We start from the raw sequence: 26,412 nt of genomic DNA, 5'->3' as shown, positions 1-26,412 counted from the left end.
GTAACAACAACGGTCTTCTGATCTCCGAAATCACCGAAATTTAATGTCTCTTGACTTTTACTTATAGGGATTTAATGCAACGAATTCAATTACTGAGATGCAACAAAATTCTCAGGAAATTTGTATTGTAGTAAGTTCCGTATTACATCGATGTCAAGCTGGTATTGTCGCGCAAGGACGTTTTAATAATCACTAAATAACCGTGAACCTTAACGTGACATGCAATCTATCTTTTTAACCTGTCTTCTTTTATTTTTCATTATTTTACAGCTATTTATTTATTATTAAAGCCAAAGGAAAGTGTTCGGTATATTTTACAAATGTTCTGAAATTATAATTGCGCGCGCGTTTTATGGATATATCTTCTTATCTTAACGTAAAACCGCAAGAATTTTTGGCATGCAATTTCTCGCTTCTAACGTCATCAAACAAGGATAGAAGCGGCGAGTAGACAGAAGCCTTAAGCATTATAAAAAGGAATGATCTCTCGACTAAATATAATATTTGAAAAGAAATATAACGCTTTGTCGTTAGTAGGCGCTTTTTAAGAAACACACACGTACATATTAAATAACATGTTATTGTGATAACATGTAAATAATAATTGAATAGCATATTATTAATAACACAATACAAAATTTGTTTATTAAAATACAATAGAAATAAAATTATAAAATTTTTTAATTACGTATACATTATACATACGTCATGCATAGTATTCACGATAACAAAAATGACTTCTTTTAAAAGTTTAACAACAGTAATTTTGCACTATAATTTTGAAACAATTTTCAAGCAACGATAAGATACAGCATTGCTTTATAAGGGAGTTCTCAATAAGTCAGACGCACTTACTTTATTTGCTTCCAGTTGATTTTACTTGAAGGCGAAGGACTTCGCAAAAACTGAGTATTTTCAAACCCTAAGTATAAATCGTACTTGCCAGACAGCAATCATGCGGGTGTTGATGTACTTATTTTTATTGTTGGCCGTCATCGGAATCGTATTCGGAAAAACAGTATGTATACATTATAATAATAATTTAAAAATTTTTATTATTACAAATAATTTTATCATTGCATCGTCCTATCAGAGGAAAATGATGATTTTGAAAGCGTAAGAACGTACAGGATGTCTCATTTTAAATGACGACCTCAAATATCTCTTGAACAATACATTTTAAAGAAAAATGTTTCCGATATAAGTGGAGAGTTCAAAGAGGGCCAGTAGTCGATCTTATTAGATTTTGGGTCCGGAGTCCGTGTAGGGCCCAAGTAAAATTTTTTAAATAAAAACCGTCATTCTTTTATTGTATCATCTTTTTCTACTAATTAATTTGAACTAAATTACTAAAATGTTTTTTTACTAATTAATTTAAACAATTTTTATTTGCCTAATACTTTTTTAGATATTCAAGGAAAACTTTATAACTGTTTTAATATTTAGCTTACGATACCTCGATAATTGTTTGTCGGAGAGAAGAGTGGAACGGGGCTTTTTAATTTAATTTGGTCTCAAGAAATGCTGTTGCAATAATACCCAAATTTTTTAAAATACTTTTGTATACATAAAAGCTCCAAGGAAATGTATACATAATAGTTTTAAAAAAGAGGTATTATTGCAACAGCATATTCTTGAGACCAAATCAAGTTAAAATGTTCTATTAAACTTTTATTTCTTCCGGCTATAATTGGCAAACAATCATCGTGACGATTCGACCATTGGTTTTGGTCCTCGTCGTCAAGACGTTAATAATCTTTGATACTTATATATAACATCTTATTTTTTAAATTAATTTAAATTAAATTAAATTATTAAATTTATTGCGAAAAATATTACCTCAGCCAGGGTTCGAACCTGGAACCTCCCTCAGGGAGGGATATTTTTCGCAATAAATTTAATAATTTAATTTAATTTAAATTAATTTAAAAAATAAGATGCTTATATATAAGTATCAAAGATTATTAACGTCTTGACGACGAGGACCAAAACCCATGGTCGAATCGTCACGATAATTGTTTGCCAATTATAGCCGGAAGAAATGAAAGTTTAATTGTTTATATTGTTGGCAATTTACGAATGTACTTTAGGTTTAAAATGTTCTGTATCATTTTTTTTCCTTCCGACAAACAATTATCGAAATATCGTAAGCTATAAAATATCGTAAAAATTACCAAGTTTTCCTCAAATATTTCAAAAAGTATTAAGCAAATAAAAAAATGTTTCAGACAAAAGTTGTTTAAATTAATTAATAGAAAAAGATAATACAAAAAAATGGAGGTTCTTATTTCAAAAATTTGACTTGGATCCTGGGTTAAACACGGGTCCTGGACCCCGAAACATTTTTCTGTAAAATGTAGTATTGTTCAAGAAATATCTGAGGTCTCCATTTATACCACAAAATGGGGCATCCTGTACATAGATTCCATTAAAAAAAAGCTTGAAAGAATCATGAAAAAGACGGATCTTATAGAATATTATACAATATAGAGGAGACCAGGGACAAACGTAACAATTTTCTCATTTGTGTTGATATCTTCGATTTGCTTGTTTATATACTCATTATATACTCTTTCTTTTTCATAAGTTAAATACATTCTTTACTTACATTATGGTATAGATAAAATTTATCCATGTTTTATAATTACGTAGAAAAATTAAATTTTATGAAGATTGAGATTTGTTACGATTGTCCCTACCCCAAGGGCTGGTTGTAACAGAGCTCAAGGTTGATTTTAACAAGGTAAAATAAAAAAATGAACATATAATCAATGTAGTGAAACGTTTTAATTCTTAAAAACTTTTTTCAAATATTATAGTTCTGGACATTTTTAATTATTTTAAACAGACGTTGCTAAACCTTCATTTGTTTTCCTTTTCCGTATATTCGGCATTCTAAAATAATATATAAGAATATTTTTATAAATAAAAAATATATATAAATTAATAGAAATCAACACCAATAACAATTTTTGCTTTTGGTAAAAAAGTAACAAACTGTTACTTTTGTCCCGTCTTATATTTTTGCCACAATTGGTCGAATATTTATTGTTATAAATAACACCTAATCTCTAAATATGTATCAAACTACTTAAGAGAAAAGTGACTTATTTATAATAAACAATAAATAAGGAGGTAAACCAAATTTCCAATGAAATATTGAGAAAATAAGAAAACACAAAATACTTACTTAAATTTGACCGTGTTTTTATGGCATCGACACAATAGACACACAACTTCTCATGACAGAGCTTCGAGCGCTACTGAGGTGAGGGAGGGGTTCAAAAGACATTGTATATAACAGTGGATAGATTTGTACATGAATGTTATTTTTTTTAGTAATCGCGTTTGTTACTTACATCCCGCGTTACTTTTGTCCCTGGTCTCCCCTACATTATCTTCTGTTTCTTACAATTAGTCATATTGCTCAATTCCGAACGTGGTGAATCATCTGCATATATCTGTCACAATATATCTATTTATACATAAGGACCCCCATAAACCTTATTGATTTTGGCCCTCGGTGAAATTTGCAAAAATTGTAATATGTTATAGTTTTTTATTCACTGATCAAAAGTCTCCATCGCGGCATCAGCACAAAGCTTGATTATGGCTACACTGAGAAAAATGGACAGTTCGTTCAAAAATTAACAAGTGGATAATCTAATATTTTAAATCGGAATTATGAATAGCCGATCAATTATCAATGATATCCGGCTATCATTGATTGGACATTTTTCTAATCTTGATCGGGTTTTCATAATTCCGACTAAAAATATCGGATTATCCATTTGTTAATTTTTGAACGAACTGACCATTTCTCTCAGTGTAGGTTTTTTTGCTACAGCCATTTAAAATGTTGATATTTAGTATTATTTGAGTGATGTTTTAAATCGGTCTCTTTTAGTTAAGCCGAGAGATTCTAAATGATATGCACTTAGCCGTACGCACACACACGCACACGTTCGCGTGCGTGCGCGTTACTTCTCCTTCCAGCCCCAACTTCACACACCACGTACACACACGTGCAAGTAAAAAAAACAAATACATTTATAACCATTAAATATTATCTATATATATGTTACGGGCAATTTGATTAATTCGGTCATTATGCATAATGGCCGGGCAATATGCATAATTCCCGCTTCTTTCGGGACATTTGAATAATAAAAGCAAAAATGTTCAAATTAATCAAACTGACCGGTCATTATGCATAATGCCCACAAACAAGTGGGAAATGTGATTAACATATTAAAATATCTTTCTAAAAAGAATGGCAGTCTGTCTATAATTTCAACTTTCGGTAAATGTCTACAATTAGGGTCCCAACAAGAAATCAATTGAAAAGAGGTAAATTCTGTGTATTTTTGCCCCTCGAATCCAAAACTGTTGATAAAATTTGGTGGTCGCTAGAATTTAAGATATCGTTAAGAAAATGAGAAAAAAACACTAAACTCGGATATTTGGTTTTTTTATTTATCAAATACGGATTAATTATTACTCATTGTCGGTTGTATTCTCTTCCGGTGGAAAAAATTTTCCGATGACTTCGAAAAAAGCAACTATTCTGTCGCTAAACTTGTACTAACCTACATAGGTTAGATGACGCGCTTTAAACAGTTAAATACTTTTAAAGCGCGTCATCTAACCTATGTAGGTTTTAGTGACGCGCTTTAAACAGTTAAATACTTTTAAAGCGCGTCATCTAACCTATGTAGGTTATACCTTTGTTGGCAACATTGTCGCTGTCGCTATCGCTATCGCTATCGTCTATTGTGCAAGGGGCTTAAGATTGCCAGGAAAATCAACTCAAATAAGGTGATTTATCAAAATGACCATTTAGCATTGGGAAATATGCATAATGGCCGGGCAATTTGATTAATTCTTCTCTATTAATCATTTTGACCGAACAAATTGGGAATTATGCATATTGCCCGGCCATTATGCATAATGCCCAATTTATCAAATTGCCCGTAACATATATATATTTCTCGACTAAGTGCATATCATTAGAGTCTCTCGATTTAACTAAAAGAGACCGATTTAAAACATTACTTAAATAATGCTAAAAGTCAACATTTTAAATGGCTGTGGCCAAAAAAAATAACCATAATCAAGCTTTGTGCCTATGGAAACTTCTTATCAGTAAGTCAAAAACTATTATAACATACTATACAGTTTCAGCCAATTTCACGGAGGGCCAAAATCCATAAGGTTTGTGGGGGGTCCTTTAGTATCAAAACTAATATTCTTCTAAATAACTTTCATGACCTATTGAAAATCTTAAATTGCAATAAAAAAATGTCATTCTTAACAGTAAAAGATTCTATATACATTTAATCTACAGAGCGTAAATGTCAAATCCGGCTTATTTATGTATTAGAATTAACTATGTGTCACAAACAACATCGATTAAGTTTATGCATAAAACTGTCAACTAAATTGGCCGTTAATAAGCTTTTATTAATTTAATCTTCTACTTACTTCTTAATTAGATTGATGCTTCAAAAGCCGCACGTGCTGATGGTGAAACAAGCGTAAGTGTTAAACACAAAAATAAATTACACAAAGTAAATTATATTTGTTATCAAAATGCAAAAGATATTTTGAAACAAAATAAGAAAGTATAGTAGATAATTTTATTGGTACAGGATGATCCAAGATTTATTTAATAAAAATTTATCTATTTTGAAGATTATACATATTTATATTCTATCCATTTCTTCAACTAAACTTTAAGGGGATCCTATAGTGGCAGTAGTTACCGACATTTTTTTATTTTAAGAAATCTTTGAATTGGCTTTACAGAATTGCAAAATTTTTTTACAGAATTAAAGTACGCACAAAAATCTAGTCCGCGACACACGATTTTATATCGGGAACGAAAAAAAATTAAAAATTTTACTAATTTGGGCACATACAGCTGTCATCTGACGACAATAACAATTAAAAATACTGCAGTTTATATATATAAAATGACACCCAGGCGGACTATATGGACAACATGTAGAAACAATATTGTGTAAATAGAACACTATGATTCAACGCCTAGAAAAAAAGATTTTCTCTAATAAAGTTTTATTAAGCAAAAGCACATTCAGGTTGACAGGATAAGCAGTATTGCGTGTAGCGAGAGATGGCGCAGCAATCGAACAAGGACAGATGCCTCTCGTTAGACAAGGACAGATATAGATATAACATAGAAAACAGGATTAGAAATGTCGACATTACCGACGTCGAGGAAGTTCGGCCTCCACTATAGGATCCCCTTAAGAAGGTTCCGTCGCTACAAAAAAATGCAGCCAGTTTCATGAAATTTTAATGTATTGTTCTGAAATGCAAAATAGAATTGTGTGAATTTTTTGGGAATTTTTCACCGTCCCGTTTTGAAAAAAATCTACTCCAAAAATTGTACTTTTTAACATAGGTTCTTATGGGAAATGACATATTGCACACCTTCAGAATGAAATAAGTGCAAGAAAAAATGCAAATGATATAAGGAAAAAAAAATATGCGCATGTAACTTAATAATTTACAAATAAATGAGTGAAAGAAAGGGGAAGGTTACCGCGCATTTCGTAGAAAAATTAATTATTAAAGCATAAATTGCTTGATTTTTTGTCTGCTAGACTGCCACGGTCGTGAACGACGTGAGCAGCACGCACTATACACGCGACGACCAATCAAAGCAATCCTGCCCCTGCATCTGCATCCCACTACACACCCATATGGATACGTTTCCGGGCCATGGGTCACTATGGGTAAATATGAAAATCGATATCGTAAAACTTTAGAAGTTTAAACAAATTGCACATACAAAAAAAGGTTAACGTTTTAGCCTAAAAACTAACGAAAACTGAACAAAACTGTCTAATTTATATCTTACTACCTAAATTACATCATACTTATAATAGAATACGTATCAATAGAATTGAATATAAATCATTTTGTACTATTACTTATTACTTTTATGTACACGAAACTTTTTGGAATGTGTGCAGTTCCCCAGGCCTACTAATGATGAGGGAGGAAATCTTGGCATTTAGCCGGGCTCACTGGGGCGGAATAAAAAGGAAAAGGAAATGTTATGTAAGTTATTAATAGATCTTTGAATGTTAAACATTGCATTTAATGATCGTCAACAATAATATAATAATTTTTAGAGTTTATATATAGATAAATTAATAATTTTACAGGAGGAACAACTTTCATCGTTGATATAATAATGCACTGTTATATTAAACACTCCACCTATGAAAAAATGCACTTACTATGATCTATACTACTATTACATAATACTTAAATGCACTTAAATGCACTCTTTCTAAACATGCTAAATTTTCTATATCAAAATGTTACATGTATTTTGCTGAAATAAATATATTAAGCAACTGAATTTTTTACAGCAACCAAAATTATTTCATAAATTCCACACATTGTACGTAAATTATAGAAAATACACAGAGAGGTTATATTGACTGTAGACATGTAGACTGTGCGTGTGTCTTGCGTTTTGCGAACTGCGGCCTATGTAGACCGGGCTTTAGTCGCATGAACATGCTCGTCTCGACAACACGTGCGCTACTTCTTACAACGACACAATGGTTTTAATTCGCGCATTTATACTGCAATAGTTCTCTTGTAGTAGTACATTGCTTTTAATTTAATCCGTCAATTTTAAAATATGACTTTAATTATGACCTTAGACCAAATTGCTTTGTAGATTGCTTGATAAGGATCCGAACCAAGGATCGAAACGTCGTAACGTTTGTGTTAACTTTATATAATAGCCAATTGAGTCGAAATAAAACTTCTTACTATTGTTAATCTATATTGGCGGAACACTCTATCATTTTTTGGTTAAAATATATTTTGTAATAAAGTTCTAATAATATTTAAAAAAAAATATGTCTTTGAGATATATCATTTTTTTGACATGTATTGTCTGAAATAATTTCTTTAATATATGAATTCCATTTGATAAACTTATTCTTCTTCTGTTTATTCAAATTGCTACTCGATATAGTAATAGAAGGAAGAAGCATGCTTATATCGCTGTAGAACGAGAATCAAAGCGAAAATAGTACCGTGGCAATATCGATAGATCTTGTGGTAATCATGAAAAAGAGCGTCTGATCACGAGAACGTGCAACGATTGAGGTGGTAATTAGAACCATTTATTGTTTCATTGCCGAAGATAAATTGATAAACATTAGACGTTCATTTCATCGACTACAATTGGCAAATAATCATCGTGACGATTCAACCATTGGTTTTGGTTCGATTGATCGTCAAGACATTAATAATCTTTGATACTTATATATATAAGCATCTCATTTTTTTAAATAATTTAAATTAAATTAAATTATTAAATTTATTGCGAAAAATATTACCTCATTCAGGGTTCGAACCTGGAACCTCCCTCATTCCGTGTAGGGCGTCGTACCAATTCGACCACTGAGGCTTGCCCCGCAGGGACGTGAACCAACCTCCTTAAGCGTTTAACAACTATAACTTTATCGTATAATTTTCAAGAAACAGTAAAATAATACTTATCAATAAGTGCAAGAAAAAATATTTGTCTGGAAGTATTTCACTCGCAAGTTGGTCTTATTCGAAGAGAAGGAATACCATTTTGCAGAAGCTTACTACTTTCAGCTGCTAACAGTACAAATCGTATTGTACTTGACATACAATCCGAGCGTTATATGTACGTAAATCGCAAATAGCTTTAAAAAAATTAATTCTATCACCCTTATTTCTTTGACATTTTAGCCCGTTACATCTAATCTGCGATAAAATAATTTTCAAGAGAACAGGAATACATCAAGAGACACGGCAGTGTCCCGCGCCAAGTACACGCGAAGCGAGAACACACCGTGACACTTTTACGCGACGCGACGAGTTGCGAGTACTCAAGATTTTACAGATCTCGATAACCAGTGAATGGGTCAGGTTCTAACTAGGCTTACTGGATAGCTTGAACCAAATTTATATAATAAAAGTGTTTTTATTTTTTCTCTACGTGCTCTACGAACGGAGATATTGCGATTCAAAGTCCGAATTGTGTGAAAATTTACATTAAGAAATTAAGAAACGTCGTCGTTCGTCACTTGCACTATATACAACACAGTGACACTGCACGTGTCAATTCACATTTGGATGGTTGTATTTATGTCGAGCAGTACAATCTTATCGCAGCATTTTAGGCATTATTATATGTACAATAGGTAACTGTTTGCGTCGTAGGACAGTTGCGCAATATGTGACCTTAGTTATATCGCTTTTAAAAAATTGCTGTACAATGTTGCAATATAGCTTCTACTAAATTACGGAAATTTTCTAAACATGACTCATTTCTTACCTATATGTATATATGTATATGTCCAATTACTATAGTTTAATATTATGCGGCGAATATAAGAGAGTTTACGTGTAAACATGCGCAATTGAAATAAATTATATCATATAGTATATACATTTATGAGTACAAAAATACGAGTCAACATACCCCATCCCTACATATACATTTGATTTTAGTCATTTTACTATAATAAATTACCGTTGTTACTCAAAATAACATGTCGTATAGAAACTTTTCTTTTAACTAATAATACATCACTTTGATTTACTTCTCAAGCTGAAGAACATTAATACGATATTTTGAAACGCTCGAAAATTTACTTGCCATCTCTTGAATCAGAGTTTTCTCTTTATTTATTGTAATATAATTATTTTATTTAAATAAAACTTTGGGGAAAATACCTATGTCATAAAAGAGATATTTTATGACAACTTTTCCATTGTTTCTTTCGCCATAAATACATAAACGGAACGCAATGCCAACTTGCCCCTTGTGCCAACGAGCCCCGTTCTCCCCAATATACATATAAAGATATCTATATATTTAACGTAATTATTTAAATAAATAACTAATCAAACGTAAATTAAACATTTTACAATTATTGTAATGTAAATGTAAATAATAAGTAAATAGCATATTATTAATATTATACAAAAACTTTTTATTAAAATGCAATAAAAGTAAAATTATAAAATTTCTCAATAACGTATACGTATGTATGGGTATTGGAGATAACAAAAATGACTTTTTTAAAGTTTAACAACAGCAATTTCATACTATAAGAGAGGAATTATAAGATAGCATTCCTTTATTAGAAAGTTCTCAACAAGTCAAACGCACAACAACGTATTCCTTTAGAATTACTTCATTTGCCAGTTGCTTTTACTTGAAGGATTGATGGACTTCACAAAAACTTAGTATTTTCAAACCCTAAGTCATTGATTACTTGACAGACTGCAACCATGCGGGCCTTGTACGTATTTTTGTTGTTGGCCGTTATCGGGAGCGTATTTGGAAAAACCGTATGTATACACTGATATATAATAATAGTTTTTAAATTTTTATTATTACAAATAATTTGTATCATTGCATCGTCCTATAAGAGGAAAACGATGCCCTTGAAAGTGTAAGAACATATACAAAGTGTCTCGTTTTAAATAATGACCTCAAATACCTCTTGAACAATATATTTAAAAAAAAATGTTTAAGATAAACGAGATTTGGAGGGTTTAAAGGGATCAAAATCTAATAAGATCATCTATTGATCCCTATTGATCCCTAAAAATCTTACTTGGGCCCTACATAGACCCCGGACTCAAAATCTAATTAGGGCCCAAGTAAGATTTTTTAAATAAAACGCCATATTTTTCTGTAAAATGTATTGTTAAAAAAATATTTGAGGTCTCTATTTAAAATGAGACATTCTGTATACATATATTTCATTACAAAAAAAGCTTGAAAAAAACATGAAAAAGATGATCTTATAGCATTATACAATATATATCTTTTTTTTCTTACAATTAGTCGTATATTGCTCAATTCCGAGCATATATTTGTCTCAACCCTCTGCATATATCTGTCACAATATGTCCATTTATACATAAAGTATCAAAAATAATTTTCTTCTAAATAACGTTTATGTCATATTAAAAAATCTTAAATTGTAATAAAAATGTAATTCTTAACAGTAAAAGATTTTATAGACATTTAATCTACAGAGCAAAAATGTCAGATTCGGCTAATTTATTTATTAGAATTTACTGTATGTCTAACAACATCGATTAATTTTATGCATAAAACTATCAACTAAATTAGCTATTAATAAGCTTATTCTATTAATTTAGTCTTCTACTTTCTTTTTAATTAGATTGACGGTACAAAAGCCGCACGTAATGAGGAATATCCTGGCGACGTAAATGTTAAATACAAAAATAAATTAAACAAAGTAAATTATATTTGTTATCAAAATACAAAAAAATATTCTAAAACGAAATAGGAAAGTACATAGATAGATAATTTTATTTGTCTTCTTTGGAGTGACAATATGTGTGTACATACATCTCATAAAAAAGTATGTATAAACGATAATGTCTTATTATACAATTAGTTTATATCACAAAATTAAATACAAGATAATCCAGGATTTATTTAATAAAAATGTATCTACTGTTTTTGAAGTTTATACATATTTAAATCCTACCCATTTCTTTAACTAAACTTTAACATACCTAAATATAAAAATCGATATCGTAAAACTTTAGAAGTTGAAACAAATTTTTATATGTATATATACATATACATACATGTATATATACATTTTCTTTATTATACATTTTTGGACTGTTACATTTAACATATGTGTATTGAAGTAATGTATAAAAGAATAGAAGTACACAATTCAATGGCACTGCACGTGCACTTCACACATTATCTTGCAGTTCAAGTTCGACAAGGACAGTGTTATTACGATAATCAACAGTGTTATTATGGTATGCTAATGGTCAGCGATACCGTACGCGATATCAGGATACTGCGAAACGGTTATTAAAGTAATACAACTGTGACCTTAGTTATATTATCTTAAAAACCGTTACAGTACAATTTCATTGCACATAAGTTAAAAATCTTATAACAGCAACGGAAAATATAATACTAAAGATATAAACAATTGTAGATATTTAATCTACAGAGCGCTAATGTCAGATCACGCAAGTTTATTAGAAAATTTACTACCCAAGCACGCATGTCTAAAAGAAAAATTTTTAAGACGTACCTATTATATGTATTTAACAACCCGGATTAAATTTGCGCATGATACTGATGGTAGCTAAATTGACAACTAATAAACTTCTCTTAATTATATTTTCTACCTTCTCTTTAATTAACTTGGTATTACAAGTACTGTTCCAAATAGAAGGCACGAGTCCATCTCAAATGAATTATCATCTTAAAATGGAGAATAAAAGCGACAAACAGCACAAAACACCTAATAAGTAAAGAGTAAATATAAATATAGGTAAATTAAGCAAAATAATAGATTACACATATTATCAAAATACAAAAAAATATTTTAAAAAGAAGCATGTATGGAGAAAAACGTTTTATTGTATTATATGTTCGTAGTTATTGTCTGCTCTAGTTGGTATTCATTAATAACTTTATCTCATATTTATATGCAATTGTTTAATTGTAGAAAATACATTTATATCATAGAAAAACAATAAACGTCTTCACAGCTACATCTTAAGTATATGTATAAGAATTAATACTCGTTATTTGGTCCCGCTGAGATGAGTTATCATTAGTTGAATTATCTTTATCGTGTGTGTGTGTGTGTGTGTGAGTGAGTGTGTGTGTGTGTGTGTGTGTGTGTGTGTGTGTGTGTGTGTGTGTGTGTGTGTGTGTGTTTGTGTGCGTGCGCGCGCGCCAAAGCGCGCGCACAATGCATTAAATAATTCTTATATTTAATAAATTGACTATAGTTTTGTAATCATTAAAAACATCGTTTAACATAAACAGATGTCCGAGAAAAATGACAGAATCATAAAACGGTAAAAATAAAATCCTGTATGTAATATATTGTGAACGTAACAATTATGAATATGGAATGTGAAGACTGAAGAACATCTTTACGCCATGTATATGCGCATAGATGTACAGATAGGCACATAGATACATAGAAAGTTAAGATAAATTATTTTTATAATATCTATACTGTAAAAAATATGTGGATATAAAGTATAAACCGCATATACTTTAAATGGCTTGAAAAAAATTAATTCTATCCTTTTTCACTCCTATCTTTTTGACATTTTAGTCCGTCACATCTAATCTGCGATAAAATAATTTTTGAGAGAACTAGGAATATACAACACAGTGGCACTGCACGTGCCAATTCACACATTTGCATGGTTGTGTTTATGTCGGGCAGTAGGTACAATTTTATCGCGGCATTTTAGGCATCATTATACGTACAAAAGGTAACTATTTGCGTCGTAGGAAAATTGCGAAGTATGTGACCTTAGTTATATCGCTTGGAAAAAATTGCTGTACAATGTTGCAATATATAGCTTTTGCTAAATTACGAAAATTTTCTGAACATGACTCATTTCTTATCTACGTGTCCCGGGTTTTACCCGACAAACTGCGGGAGCATATTCTACAAGTAATAATAAGAAGAAAATGTTATATGAAGTTTGGCTAAAAATGCTTTATTACAAAGTTATAAACAAATATTGAAACGGAACATGAAATATAGGTAACAACAACGGTCTTTTGATCTCCGAAATCACCGAGATTTAATGTCTCTTGACTTTTACTTAGGTATATAGGGATTTAATGCAACGAATTAATAATTCAATTACTGAGATGCAACAAAATTCTCAGGAAATTTGTATTGTAATAAGTTCCGTATTACATCGATGTCAAGCTGGTATTGTCGCGTAAGGACGTTTTAATAATCACTAAATAACCGTGAACTTAACGTGACATGCAATCTATCTTTTTAACCTGTCTTCTTTTATTTTTCATTATTTTACAGCTATTTATTGATTATTAAAGCCAAAGGAAAGTGTTCGGTACATTTTACAAATGTTCTGAAATTACAATTGCGCGCGCGTTTTATGGATATATCTTTTTATCTTAACGTAAAACCGCAAGAATTTTTGGCATGCAATTTCTCGCTTCTAACGTCATCAAACAAGGATAGAAGCGGCGAGTAGACAGAAGCCTTAAGCATTATAAAAAAGAATGATCTCTCGACTAAATATAATATTTGAAAAGAAATATAACGCTTTGTCGTTAGTAGGCGCTTTTTAAGAAACACACACGTACATATTAAATAACATGTTATTGTGATAACATGTAAATAATAATTGAATAGCATATTATTAATAACACTATACAAAATTTTTTTATTAAAATACAATAGAAATAAAATTATAAAATTTTTTAATGACGTATACATTACCCATACGTCATACATAGTATTCACGATAACAAAAAAATGACTTCTTTTAAAAGTTTAACAACAGTAATTTTGCACTATAATTTTGAAACAATTTTCAAGCAACGATAAGATACAGCATTGCTTTATAAGGGAGTTCTCAATAAGTCAGACGCACTTACTTCATTTGCTTCCAGTTGATTTTACTTGAAGGCGAAGGACTTCGCAAAAACTAAGTATTTTCAAACCCTAAGTATAAATCGTTCTTGCCAGACAGCAATCATGCGGGTGTTGATGTACTTATTTTTATTGTTGGCCGTCATCGGAATCGTATTCGGAAAAGCAGTATGTATACACTAATATATAATAATAATTTAAACATTTTTATTATTACAAATAATTTTTATCATTGCATCGTCCTATCAGAGGGAAATGATGACTTTGAAAGCGTAAGATCATACAGGGTGTCTCATTTTAAATGACGACCTCAAATATCTCTTGAACAATACATTTTAAAGAAAAATGTTTCCGATATAAGTGGAGAGTTTAAAGATCAGGATCCCCTTAAAGGGGGCCAATAAACGATCTTATTAGATTTTGGGTCCGGAATCCGTATAGGGCCCAAGTAAAATTTTTTAAATAAAAAACCCTCATTTTTTTATTGCATCATTTTTTTCTACTAACTAATTTGAACTGAATTACTAATATGTTTCTTTACTAATTAATTTAAACAATTTTTATTTGCCTAATACTTTTTTAGATATTCAAGGAAAACTTTATAACTGTTTTAATATTTAGCTTACGATACCTCGATAATTGTTTGTCGCAAAGAAGAGTGGAACGGGGCTTTTTAATTTAATTTGGTCTCAAGAAATGCTGTTGCAATAATACCCAAACTTTTTAAAATACTTCTGTATACATAAAATTCCAAGGAAATGTATACATAATAGTTTAAAAAAAGAGCACAGCATTATTGCAACAGCATATTCTTGAGACCAAATCAAGTTAAAATGGCCTGTACTATTTTTTTCCTTCCGACAAACAATTATCGAAATATCGTAAGCTAAATATCGTAAAAATTACCAAGTTTCCCTCAAATATTTCAAAAAGTATTAAGCAAATAAAAAAATGTTTCAGACAAAAGTTGTTTAAATTAATTAATAGAAAAAGATAATACAAAATATGGAGGTTATCATTTCAAAAATTTGACTTGGATCCTGGATTCAACACGGGTCCTGGACCCAAAATCTAATAAAATCGTTTATTGGCCCCCTTTAAGGGGATCCTGGAGTGACGGCCGAACTCCGACGGGGAAAGCGCCCTCATCTAAACGGAAATAAAAATATCGATAATTTTGATCATTCTGTTCTTATCCAACGACATCCTACGAGATATCTGTCCTTGTCAGATTGCAACGCCATGTACACTGCGTGTGTGTACATGCATAAAATATGCGATCAGTGAAAATCTTTCTTATTAGGCTTTTAATCTTAGTTTCAGTGATTCAACGTTGTTCTTTGATCTAGTCCGATTAATGGGGTATACTTTCGATTTGTACACATAAGCTATATATATAATTCGTATATTAAACGAAAGTTTCCTTGAAGTAACAGCTCTAAATATACAAAAGGTTAGGTACACTAAGTAGTATCAAATATAATTTTTTCAATTCTTTTAAGTTTTCAGTCTTCAATTTACCACTCCACTCAACTATTCCGTACGTACTTTCAACGTGTTAATGGGATTTCAAATCTGTAAAGCCAATTCGAAGAAAATCGTACATCTATAAATATCGGTAATTGCCGCCGCTCCAGGGTCCCCTTAAACCCTCTAACTTTTATCCGAAACATTTTTTTGTAAAATGTAGTATCGTTCAAGAGATATCTGAGGTCTCCATTTATACCACAAAATGAGGCATCATCTATATATATTTCATAAAAAAAAGCTTGAAAGAATCATGAAAAAGACGGATCTTATAGCATATTATACAATATAGAGGGGACCAGGGACAAACGTAACAATTTTCTCATTTGTGTTGATATCTTCGATTTGCTTGTTTATATACTCATTATATACTCTTTCTTTTTCATAAGTTAAATACATTCTTTACTTACATTATGGTATAAATAAAATTTATCCACGTTTTATAATTGTAGAAAAATCAAATTTTATGAAGATTGAGATTTGTTACGATTGTCCCTACTCCTAGGGCTGGTTGTAACAAAGCTTAAGGTTGATTTTAACAAGGTAAAATAAAAATATTAACATATAATCAATGTAGTGAAACGTTTTAGTTCATAAAAACTTTTTTCAAATAGTTCTGGACATTTTTAATTATTTTTCACAACACCTCTACGGAAAGTTCGACTTTTCATGCCTGTAGAGAGGGGCGAAAGCGGCCAATTTCACGCCAGGTGCCGCATAGCGGGCGGAAAGTAACCAGGAGGAAAGTGGTTACTTTCCGCCCGCTATGCCGCCCTGGCGTAAAATTGACCACTCTCGCCTCTCTCTAGGCATGGAAGTCGAACTTTCCGTAAAGGTATTGTGAAAAATATCGTGTGCACCTCGGGGCGAAAGCTTTTTCAGACTCGTGTGATTTGCCGCCCGAGCCAATCAGCACAATATAGTATTAAACAGACGTTGCTAAACCTCTATTTGTCTTCCTTTTCCGTATATTCTAAAATAATATATAAGAATATTTTTATAAAAGAAATATATATTGTATAAATTAATAGAAATCAACATTTTAAAACAAAATAAGAAAGTAGATAGATAATTTTATTGGGATCCTTTTTGGGGTTAAAATATATACATACATTTCATAAGAAAGTATATATAAACGAGAATGTCTTATTATACAATTAGTTTATACCACAAAATTAAATACAGGATGATCCAAGATTTATTTAATAAAAATTTATCTATTTTGAAGATTATACATATTTATATCCTATCCATTTCTTCAACTAAACTTTAACGTAAATATGAAAATCGATATCGTAAAACTTTAGAAGTTTATACAAATTGCACATACAAAAAAAGGTTAACGTTTTAGCTCGGTTTTAGCCCAAAAACGAAAACTGAACAAAACTGTCTAATTTATATCGTACTACTTAAATTACATCATACTTATAATAGAATACGTATCAATAGAATTGAATATAAATCATTTTGTACTATTACTTTTATGTACACGAAACTTTTTGGAATGTTTGCAGCTCCCTGGTATATTAGATGAAATAATGGATCCCGCAACTAACCTAGTAGGCGGGCTCCCTGCTGTGGTAGGTGATGCAGGGAATGCCTTAACTGACGTAGTAAGCGGGCTCACTGGGGCATAGGACAGTGAAATGACTTTAAATAAAAAGGAAAAGGAAATGTTATGTAAGTTATAAATAGATCTTTGAATGTTAAACATTGCATTTAATGATCGTCAACAATAATGTAATCATTTCTAGAGTTTATATATGGATAAATTAATAATTTTACAGGAGGAACAACTTTCATCGTTGAAATAATAATGCACTGTTATTATACACTCCACCTATAAAAAATGCACTTACTATGATCTATCTATACTACTATTACATAATACTTAAATGCACTGTCTCTTTCTAAACATGCTAAATTTTAACTATCAAAATGTTACATGTATTTTGCTGAAATAAATATATTAAGCAACTAAATTTTACAGCAACTAAAATTATTTCATAAATTCCACACATTGTTCGTAAATTATAGAAAAATATTATAAAACAAATAATTAATAAAAAATATCGCAAAATATTGTACAAATTGCAATTGTCGCATTATTAAATGATTAAAAATTAGTTAGCACAACTTCTATCGCATATTTTTATAAATTTTGTTCATAAATTAGCGAGATCAAGAGTAGTGTCTCGCGTCAAGTATACGCGCAGCGATCGAGATAGATCGTGTACCTTTACGGGAGCCGAAGAGTTGCGAGTACCTGAAATTATCGGATCTCAATAACGGTTGAACCGCTCAAATTCTAAGTAGATTCATAGTTCACTGTAGGAGGGAAACTCCGTGGTCCCGCTAATTGCCATCTCCCACTCGCATCTCGAGCGAGAATCTCCACGATCAGATGCACGAAGATGTGCCGTAGAAGAGACATCTGAGATCGCCCACAGACTCGCTCTTCATTTTCGGTAGCGCGGTGAATATCGAGAGGCACGTTCTGACGAGCAATCGCTTGTACGCGTGTATATAATGCTCGACAAGCATTGCCCACACCCGCTCGTAATTTTCAACCGTCGTCGGAATTCGGAATGTTACGTACCCATTGCTCCGCCATCCCTTTCAGGCAGGTACAATAATGGAGTTTCTCTACCTCTGTCAATGAGGAGTCGCGATCGATGATAGATCGAAAGAGATCCTTGAAGGCCGGTCACTCGTCGAACTTCCGCGTGAAGGGTGGAAGTTGGATGTGAGGCAGATGTTTTATCTGTCACGTTCTGTCACGTTCTGTTTGTTGTTCGTCCGTTTTTTGGTCAATGCATTTAAGCAATTTACCAGGAATTTGGACAAGTCGTGTGAAGACTATTATTATTATTGTTGTTATTATTCGGGACCGAAAAGATATCTGAGTTTATAAATTTTGTACCGAGGATCACTTTTATTTATCTGATTATAATGGGGATAATCGATGTCGAAGTCGACAGGAATAGGTTTAAATGTAGGTGCCTTTTGTAGTTGTTGTAATCGCTGGAGGAGGGGAAGAGGATCTTGATTAGAAATTACTGCTTTTTTAATCTGGAACCTAATCCTTTTAATTTGAGTTCGTGTACCTCCCTTTTTCGTCATCTAACCCGAATCCTCGAAAATGAATTTTATAGCTCGCCACACTCTTCGTCAGCGCTCAAAAGCCAATCCGCCACACTCTGCTCGCCACACTCTTCGTCAGCGCTCAGATCGGCAGCGTAAAGGCCAAATTCACTTTCGGGAATTAATTATGATTTCCAAGGATCAACCCCGTAATCGCCACGCTTTCGGCAGCAAGGGTATCTGCTCGCCACACTCTTCGTCAGCGCTCAGAACCAATTGCCACGCACTTTGTCAGCGACAACTGCGAGTCGAATCTTAGAAGTGATCGATTAAGAATTTTAACACGAGATGATATTCCAGATTTCGAGCTTTTCCTTTTCAAACTTATCTTACCTTTATTCTTAAAATTTAGTACAAGTTATGCGTGAGGCGCAGTCTTAAAATATAAAAGTACAGGGACTAAGTCCCAAGATTGAGTTTAAGGAATTGGTCCTTCGAGCCGGATATTAAGAGGCAGTTAAAGAAAAATATTCTGTTACTTACAATTTCGGATATACAGCCGAATGGTGGTGAGGAGACATAAGACGACATTGCAAGATTTGTAAAGAGCCATTCACGGAATCGTAATTTTCATTTCAACTCGGGCTATACGTCCACAATGAGAATCCAACATATTATTAGTAAGCTTGAGCGGCTTTTAGCGCTCAGTAGAGACATTGCAGAGTTTTGCGATGATCTAATTAGAGTCGGATTAACAAATGTTTCAATTCAAAATGTTCGGTGCGTGTACATTTTTTGCCCGACGTAACCTTTGCCATCCCTACTTTCTTCAAGGTCTCCATCGGCCCGGCAATTCGACCATAAAGTTCCTGTTGGCTCCTGAGGAAACTCTCCGTGTCGAAATTCATCGTCTACCCCTTGGCTGAGACTGCTTTGCAACAACGTCGTCACGCACTGATCACAACGCGAACAGCGACTAATAACCCGCACTGATAACGGTAAAAATTCAGCTCGAAAAAATGTTCGCGATGTGACAGCGAGCACGCGAGAACGAGCGTGTCGCAAGGTTACGCAGAAAAAAGAAAGTTAACACAGTCTTGAGTAACTAGGACTTTTAATTTAAAATCAAAAATAGATGTATTTACAATATGTAGGTACAAATTCGGACGAAGCACGATTTCACTCGTTGAGAGCTCCGGATACACGGTTGAACGCGAAAATGTATTTATATTAAACTCCGATCGAGTTTAGGATCTATAATCGAGATGCATGCTGCAAGAACCTTATTTCTTAATCACTTTGTTTTACTCTTCACACGCCGTGAGACTGCTATCGAGTGGCGGCCAGCAGAGGCACGAAGGAGGCTCAGATTTCATTTCCTCGGTTTCCAAGAAAATTCCAGACTCCGTGCCCCCCGCTAACAATAATTAAAATTAAGCCAATGAGGCGATCAGCTGACGGGCGAACGGACGCTCAGCTGTTTTGATTTAAAGGACTTTGTCTCACGGGCAATCAGCTGATAACAAACTCGTCAGCGGTAACTGGTTGAAGTTTGAAACGTTCCTGGAGCGATTTTTTAAAAATGATTTGTTCTATTTCTCCTTTGACACATTCCAGAAGAACTTCTGAGTGCCACATACGTGAAATGCATACGAGACCGATCACCAGTCGATCAGCTGTTATTGTCGATCGGTTCTTCCTTCATCTCGAGCATCGCGAACAGAAAATCGCACGAGACAAATACTCGAGACAAAGGAGAGCACTGACAGCGGAGAATAGCCAGACAGAGTGACCGAAAATAAATATGATTTTGGCGAAACGAAACGAACCATTTATTACTGCTAGAGTGTTAGAAAAATTAACAATTATTTTTGCTTAATTTCCAACAATAAATAATTAAAGTACTATAAGGACAGCAAGTAATTAATAAAGAAAGCAGTGTTCCGGACCAATACTAGATATATGTAGAAATCACTATTAAAAAATTGAAAGTTAGTCATGTGATTCTTACCGTATATGTTTATAAATTCTTTCGGATAAATTAATGGCAGATATCGTCACAGTTAAAATAATATAAGTATGCATAATTATTAATCCTATGATAACACTATACTATTAAAAGGTTAAAATATCTTTTGTAATAAAGTTCTAATAATATTAAAAAAAAAAAAGATATTTTTGAGATATGACATTTTCTTACGTGTATTGTCTGATCTGAAATAATTTCTTTAATATATGAATTCTATTAGACAAACTTATTCTTTTTCTGTTTACTCAAATTGCTACTCGAGATAGTAATAGAAGGAAGAAGCATCTTATCGCCGTAGAACGAGAACCAAAGCGAAAATAATATCGCGGCAACATCGATAGGTCTTGTGGTAATCATGAAACAAATCGTCTGATCACGGCCGAACGTGCGATGATTGTGGCGGCAATTAGAACCATTTATTGTTTTATTGCCGAAGATAAATTGATAAAGTTGATCATGTAAGAGCAAGGGAGTTGGATACACGTCGGGATTTAAAAAAAATGTAAGTTTGTACAGATATTAGGGGAGACCGGGGCTAGAAGTCACACAAGTAAGTTGTCACAAAGCTTATATCTCACTTAATAGATTGAGTGGAATATTTCTTCTCTATAATGTAGGTTGCTCCTATCGTGTTAGTCGGATGTACGAAATAGCTCGTTTCAAAAACATCGCATGTGATATTTACGAACACTTTTTAAAAATTGGAGGTCGTGAGTAAATTTTTCTTACCTCTGTTTTTATTGTTCCGTTGGTTTTTTGAATTACCAATCATAATTTCTTTTTAGTCATAAGAAATATTGTAGTTTTAGATAATTTTTCCTGTATTTAGTTAACCGTCATTGCAACATAGTTTATAAATATAATCTTCTTTGTTCAAAATGACCGTTCAGGGTATAAGTTATCTCAAATGAGATGGGATTCAAAGTTTATGAGAATTATTATTCTTTTATTTACTCTAAGTAATTTATGAGAATTATATTACAAAGTTTATAAAAATTATTAATTTTTCGTTTAATTCATACTGCAATATATTATTAAGTTAAATTTACCAAAAACTGTCACTAACTTTAATAAAATATTAAAACAGGAACTATTTGTCGTATGTGTCCTCTACATGAAAGATACATGACAATGAATCCAGAGTCATGTGACAATCAACCCTGAATATAGGGTAAGTTGTCACATTTGCACGATTTTGCTTAAAATTAAATAACTTTTTTGTGTATAAATATATACAAATCTAATATTTTTTTTCTTACACCTAAAGGATGTAGCTATACATTATAAACTAGTATAGCTACTATACTACGATATTATAAAATATTGCTAACATTTTTTTTTAAATCAGTATTTGAAAAGTATGACAACCAGCCCCGGTCTTCCCTGTGTAAAGATATGATCATATCGCGCCAAATTAAGGATCTCTGATTATATATAATCATATAAAATTCATATAAAATTCATATAAAATTAGATCTTTTCATATCTAATTTAGATCTTTTCATATCTAATAATATATTTTACATCTGACTATATTATACCCATTTTTTTTCTCGGGTAATCACAACAAAAAAAAAAGAATCGTAACAATCATATAAGAAAAGAAGAGTGTATCAATATTGCATGCAAAGATGAACAATCTAACGTAATAATTAAGAATACAACAACAAAAATAAAAATGTTGCGTACAAAAAGGAGAAGGCATTGTAATATCACATACAGGGCGCCAGGACAATTGTAATAAATCTAAAAAATAACTTTAAAAACATCAAAAGGAAACGAAATTAAGTGGAGAAAAGAAACAGCATGGCAGTAATCATAGAGGAGAAGGAAGAAGTATCAAGCTATCGTACACGACAAGAATGGATAGTCAATAGCGACGATAAATATCATAACAACAAAACAAAAATGGTAATGGTCACATTAAAAGAGATACCTATATAACATCGTAATATTACATATGGAAGTCTTAACAAAGAACAAGACTCGTTAAAATAAACTGCAACTAAAAATGGTAGAAAGAAAGAAGGAAATGGCAATAATCATAATAAGGGAGGGTAATCAGGCAGTAATACAGGAAGTGAAAATAATAATGTAAAAAAGAAAATACTATATAATCCTAGTAATGGAAAAGATGTAATTATTCCATCAATGGAAGCCACAACAATGAAAACCAAGCAAGATTTCCACAGAACATATAGTGATAGCTAAGATAAATAATCGGATAGCTACAAAAAAATAATACCTAGATCTTAATGTAATTATGAAGTAATTATAAAGTAATGGTAAACTTTCCATTAGTGAAAAATACAGTAAAAACACTATAGCGATGTAGCTGGTTTAAACGTTCATTCATTGTTCAACGCCATCGTCTATTTTTTATTAGAAGTATATATTTTTGTATACCCGAATAATTTTATAATGTAAATTGATAATAATGTAATAACAACCAAGAGTTTGCTGCAAGTAAAATCATGCACTTTGTGATACATAAAAATTTATAATTTATTGTTGGAAAATAAAACGGCTCACTCAATTTCATAACGTTAAATTTTCGCGTTTATTTTTGCAGCTAAAGAAGAGTGATTTGCGCAGAATACTATGTCAAGTTTCGTCGCATGACAGTAAAATTTTCCGCCAATTAAGTTGTGATGTCCTTCGTCTTAGGCCAATTTTCAAACATTGCACTTGTGAAGCGATATCGATAATGTCACTATTTTTTAGCTATTTTTAGTTATTGCTTTCTGCATTGATAACACGTACACATTGTTATTAAAACGGAAATATATTTTGCCATGTTCTCAATAATTTTGCAATTTAATAATATAATAATAGTTAATAAATATATAATATATAATAATATATTATTTCTTACCTGTCTTTTTGTATACAAAAATTTGTATTTTTGCGATAAATAATTTCCTAAGTTTTTGTGACGTGTATTGATTCCAGTTTTGCTTCTCTGATCAATTGATTCACACACCTGTGATTTTCAATATGGAGAAACTTAAAGTGAAAGTAAAGCAGTGTCGTAAACCGCTAGGTAAGTTCGTCACCGTCGAGAGCGAAATCTGTTAGTCCACGATTCGCTCGGCTTCGACTGCGACAGGCTTCTGCAGATATTTATCGTGTTCTCAAGAATAAATTAATTAAAAAGTTATTTTAATCTTTCTAATCATATAGATTAATATTTTTATAAGTGCAGTGAGTTTTAAATTTTAAACTTTTCTTCGTTTAAAAGATAATTTTAGAAACTCTTTCAGACTGTATCAGAGAAAAACATGTTGCGAATTTTAATGATTTTATCGTTTATCTGCTCATTGGACTTACTGAATGCTCGTCCCGCGGAGGAACCGATAAAATTCACCCTCGGCAACATACAAAATAATGCGGAAAACGTCACACCTTCGAAGCTGGAAGACACAAAGGTAAAATTTTGTGCTTATAAATTTTACAGTTATGTGCAAAATAATAGCACCGGCTGAAAAAAATGAAGAAAATGATAAATTTTAACAAAATTCTATTTTTTCATTGTTATCTTTTTGTAATAATGAGATGAGATGTTTTATGTGTTTATTAATTGATATTTAATAAATACAGCAAATTATTTTTAAGTTGATTAATTTTAAATTTAGATTTTTCTTTGTTTTTTTCAGCCGGTGCTATTATTTTGCACATAACTGTATTTGCGAAAATAAAGAGAAATGCAATCTTTGGAAATCGCAAGTCAAAAAAGTGACTTGCATATTAGATCGCCATATTCCAAAGCTTTTGGAAGCAGTAAAACAGAAAGTCATAAATCTGAACTTATCTAAAAATCAACGTAAAAAATTGCTTGGTTCCTTAGTTCCTTAGTTGTTCATTCAAAATTTTAATTGGATCCTCGTGATTCGCCACTATAATTGGCAGGCGAAGTCAAAATTGCTATTTCGTAGGAATTATTAGAACGCGTCGGCGATGCTATTAGAATTGGCAGAGGAAGATTTGTCAATTTAATAATATTGACTAGAAACAACATTGCCAATCGAGCAGAGGTAATTACTACATCCATAGCATTCATATACCTAACGATAATTTACTTTTGATAACATGGTTATTCGCAGAGACTTATTATGTATGAAATATCTTCACCAGTTTATAGAAAGTCATCGTGTTATAGTTAACATCAATTTGACATTTTTTTATTCGAAAATATAGAATAATTCATGAATATCGTAAATAAAAATCCAATTGTAAACGATCAGAACATTATTCTCGTGTTATCTGAGAAACGCAAGATATATAATTTGGTGTTATTCCTCTTGCATTTACTTCCCATTTTCGCTTTATTTTATTTTAGCCAATATTTTCTTGTTTGCATAATTATTAACAATTATTGGCGTACTGATAAATTTTCTTCTTTTGCAGCAAATAAACAACGAATTTCAAAATAGTGTCGACCCATTAATTACTGAGTCTGACAAGCCTCAAAGTCGCAGATCTATACCGTCTGTACAAAGTACTACGCCAATAAGTCTGTCTCGTGTGATATCGCGAGAAACAGTTCGTTTAGAAAACGAGACCGCCCAAGCTATTTTAGAAAAACGAAAACCTGACACCATCAGACAAGTTTTGAATAGGTTTTTGACACCAAAACCACTCGTTGATCGAATTAGGGACGAAGAAAAATATGGTAATATGGGAGATAAATTTATCGGAATAGGAAGAGGGTTCGTTAATGGTTTCGAGAATCTCAGCAATTTTCTGAACTTCTTAACGGAAGTAAGTACAAAATAATAAATACATATATATCAATGTAGTAAATATTGAAAAATGTTTAAGAAATAAAAGAATCCTCTTGAACAAAATCTATCTAAATATACAATACAGTAACTTATGAAAAATATTGTTTTCAGTTCCCTGTTGGTATCACCAAACAAGTTTCTCGAGGAGTAACGCAAACATTGAATGAATTAGGATCACGGCTCATTGGACTCCAATAATAAATATAAACAAATATAAAATACGCAATTAAAATCAAATGTACGTAAATTAAATAAAATTTTATATATTTTATGAAAAGCTTTTATTTAAAAACCATAAACGAAATTATGAAATTTCTTAACGTCATATGCGGAAATGTTGATTTGCGATAAACCAAAATAAGTTTTATTAAGTAATTAGCAATAATAACTTTATAACGTTGTTGACGTAATTGGCGTAGTTTTTGATAAACGATGACTATATACAGCCTTCCTTTGTAAGAAAGTTCTTAATAAGTCATACGCATGACAATATACTTTTTTA

The 26,412-nt window shown here is 31.7% G+C and overlaps 1 protein-coding gene and 2 long non-coding RNA genes across 4 annotated transcripts; all 3 read left to right on the top strand.

Moving 5' to 3' along the window:
• Positions 1–850: 850 nt before the first annotated feature.
• LOC139773101 (uncharacterized) lies at positions 851–7,396 on the top strand. The gene is made up of 5 exons (XR_011718273.1): positions 851–1,018; positions 5,496–5,537; positions 6,630–6,761; positions 7,002–7,089; positions 7,197–7,396. It is a non-coding gene; the product is annotated as an uncharacterized lncRNA (long non-coding RNA).
• Positions 7,397–14,486: 7,090 nt separating this feature from the next.
• On the top strand, positions 14,487–17,995 carry LOC139773216 (uncharacterized). The gene is made up of 3 exons (XR_011718297.1): positions 14,487–14,654; positions 17,528–17,693; positions 17,801–17,995. It is a non-coding gene; the product is annotated as an uncharacterized lncRNA (long non-coding RNA).
• A 1,049-nt stretch (positions 17,996–19,044) lies between these two features.
• Positions 19,045–26,181, top strand: LOC139773168 (uncharacterized). 2 transcript variants are annotated; one of them, XM_071707443.1, is made up of 5 exons: positions 19,045–23,037; positions 24,079–24,169; positions 24,390–24,554; positions 25,534–25,887; positions 26,022–26,181. In XM_071707443.1, the coding sequence occupies exons 3-5, from the start codon at positions 24,408–24,410 to the stop codon at positions 26,106–26,108; spliced, it is 588 nt and encodes a 195-aa protein (XP_071563544.1). In that variant the 5' UTR covers positions 19,045–23,037; positions 24,079–24,169; positions 24,390–24,407; the 3' UTR covers positions 26,109–26,181. The 2 variants fall into 2 exon arrangements, with proteins under 2 accessions (XP_071563544.1, XP_071563552.1); XM_071707451.1 differs by lacking the exons at positions 19,045–23,037; positions 24,079–24,169 and adding an exon at positions 25,062–25,160 and having other exon boundaries at positions 24,394–24,554.
• Positions 26,182–26,412: the final 231 nt, after the last annotated feature.

This window comes from Temnothorax nylanderi, unplaced genomic scaffold (assembly GCF_030848795.1).
Source record: "Temnothorax nylanderi isolate EJ_2023f unplaced genomic scaffold, tnyl_v1.0 TNYL_tig0004_pilon, whole genome shotgun sequence".
NCBI lineage: Eukaryota > Metazoa > Arthropoda > Insecta > Hymenoptera > Formicidae > Temnothorax > Temnothorax nylanderi.
This window is presented reverse-complemented; position numbering and strand designations above follow the sequence as displayed.

Bases quoted from the DNA above. Each gene is read 5' to 3' on its own strand.
- LOC139773168 (XM_071707451.1), top strand. From the start codon at position 24,408: ATGTTGCGAATTTTAATGATTTTATCGTTTATCTGCTCATTGGACTTA. The intron at 24,555-25,061 runs GTAAAATTTTGT...GCTATTTCGTAG, and splicing joins CGAAGCTGGAAGACACAAAG to GAATTATTAGAACGCGTCGG. The intron at 25,161-25,533 runs GTAATTACTACA...CTTCTTTTGCAG, and splicing joins ACATTGCCAATCGAGCAGAG to CAAATAAACAACGAATTTCA.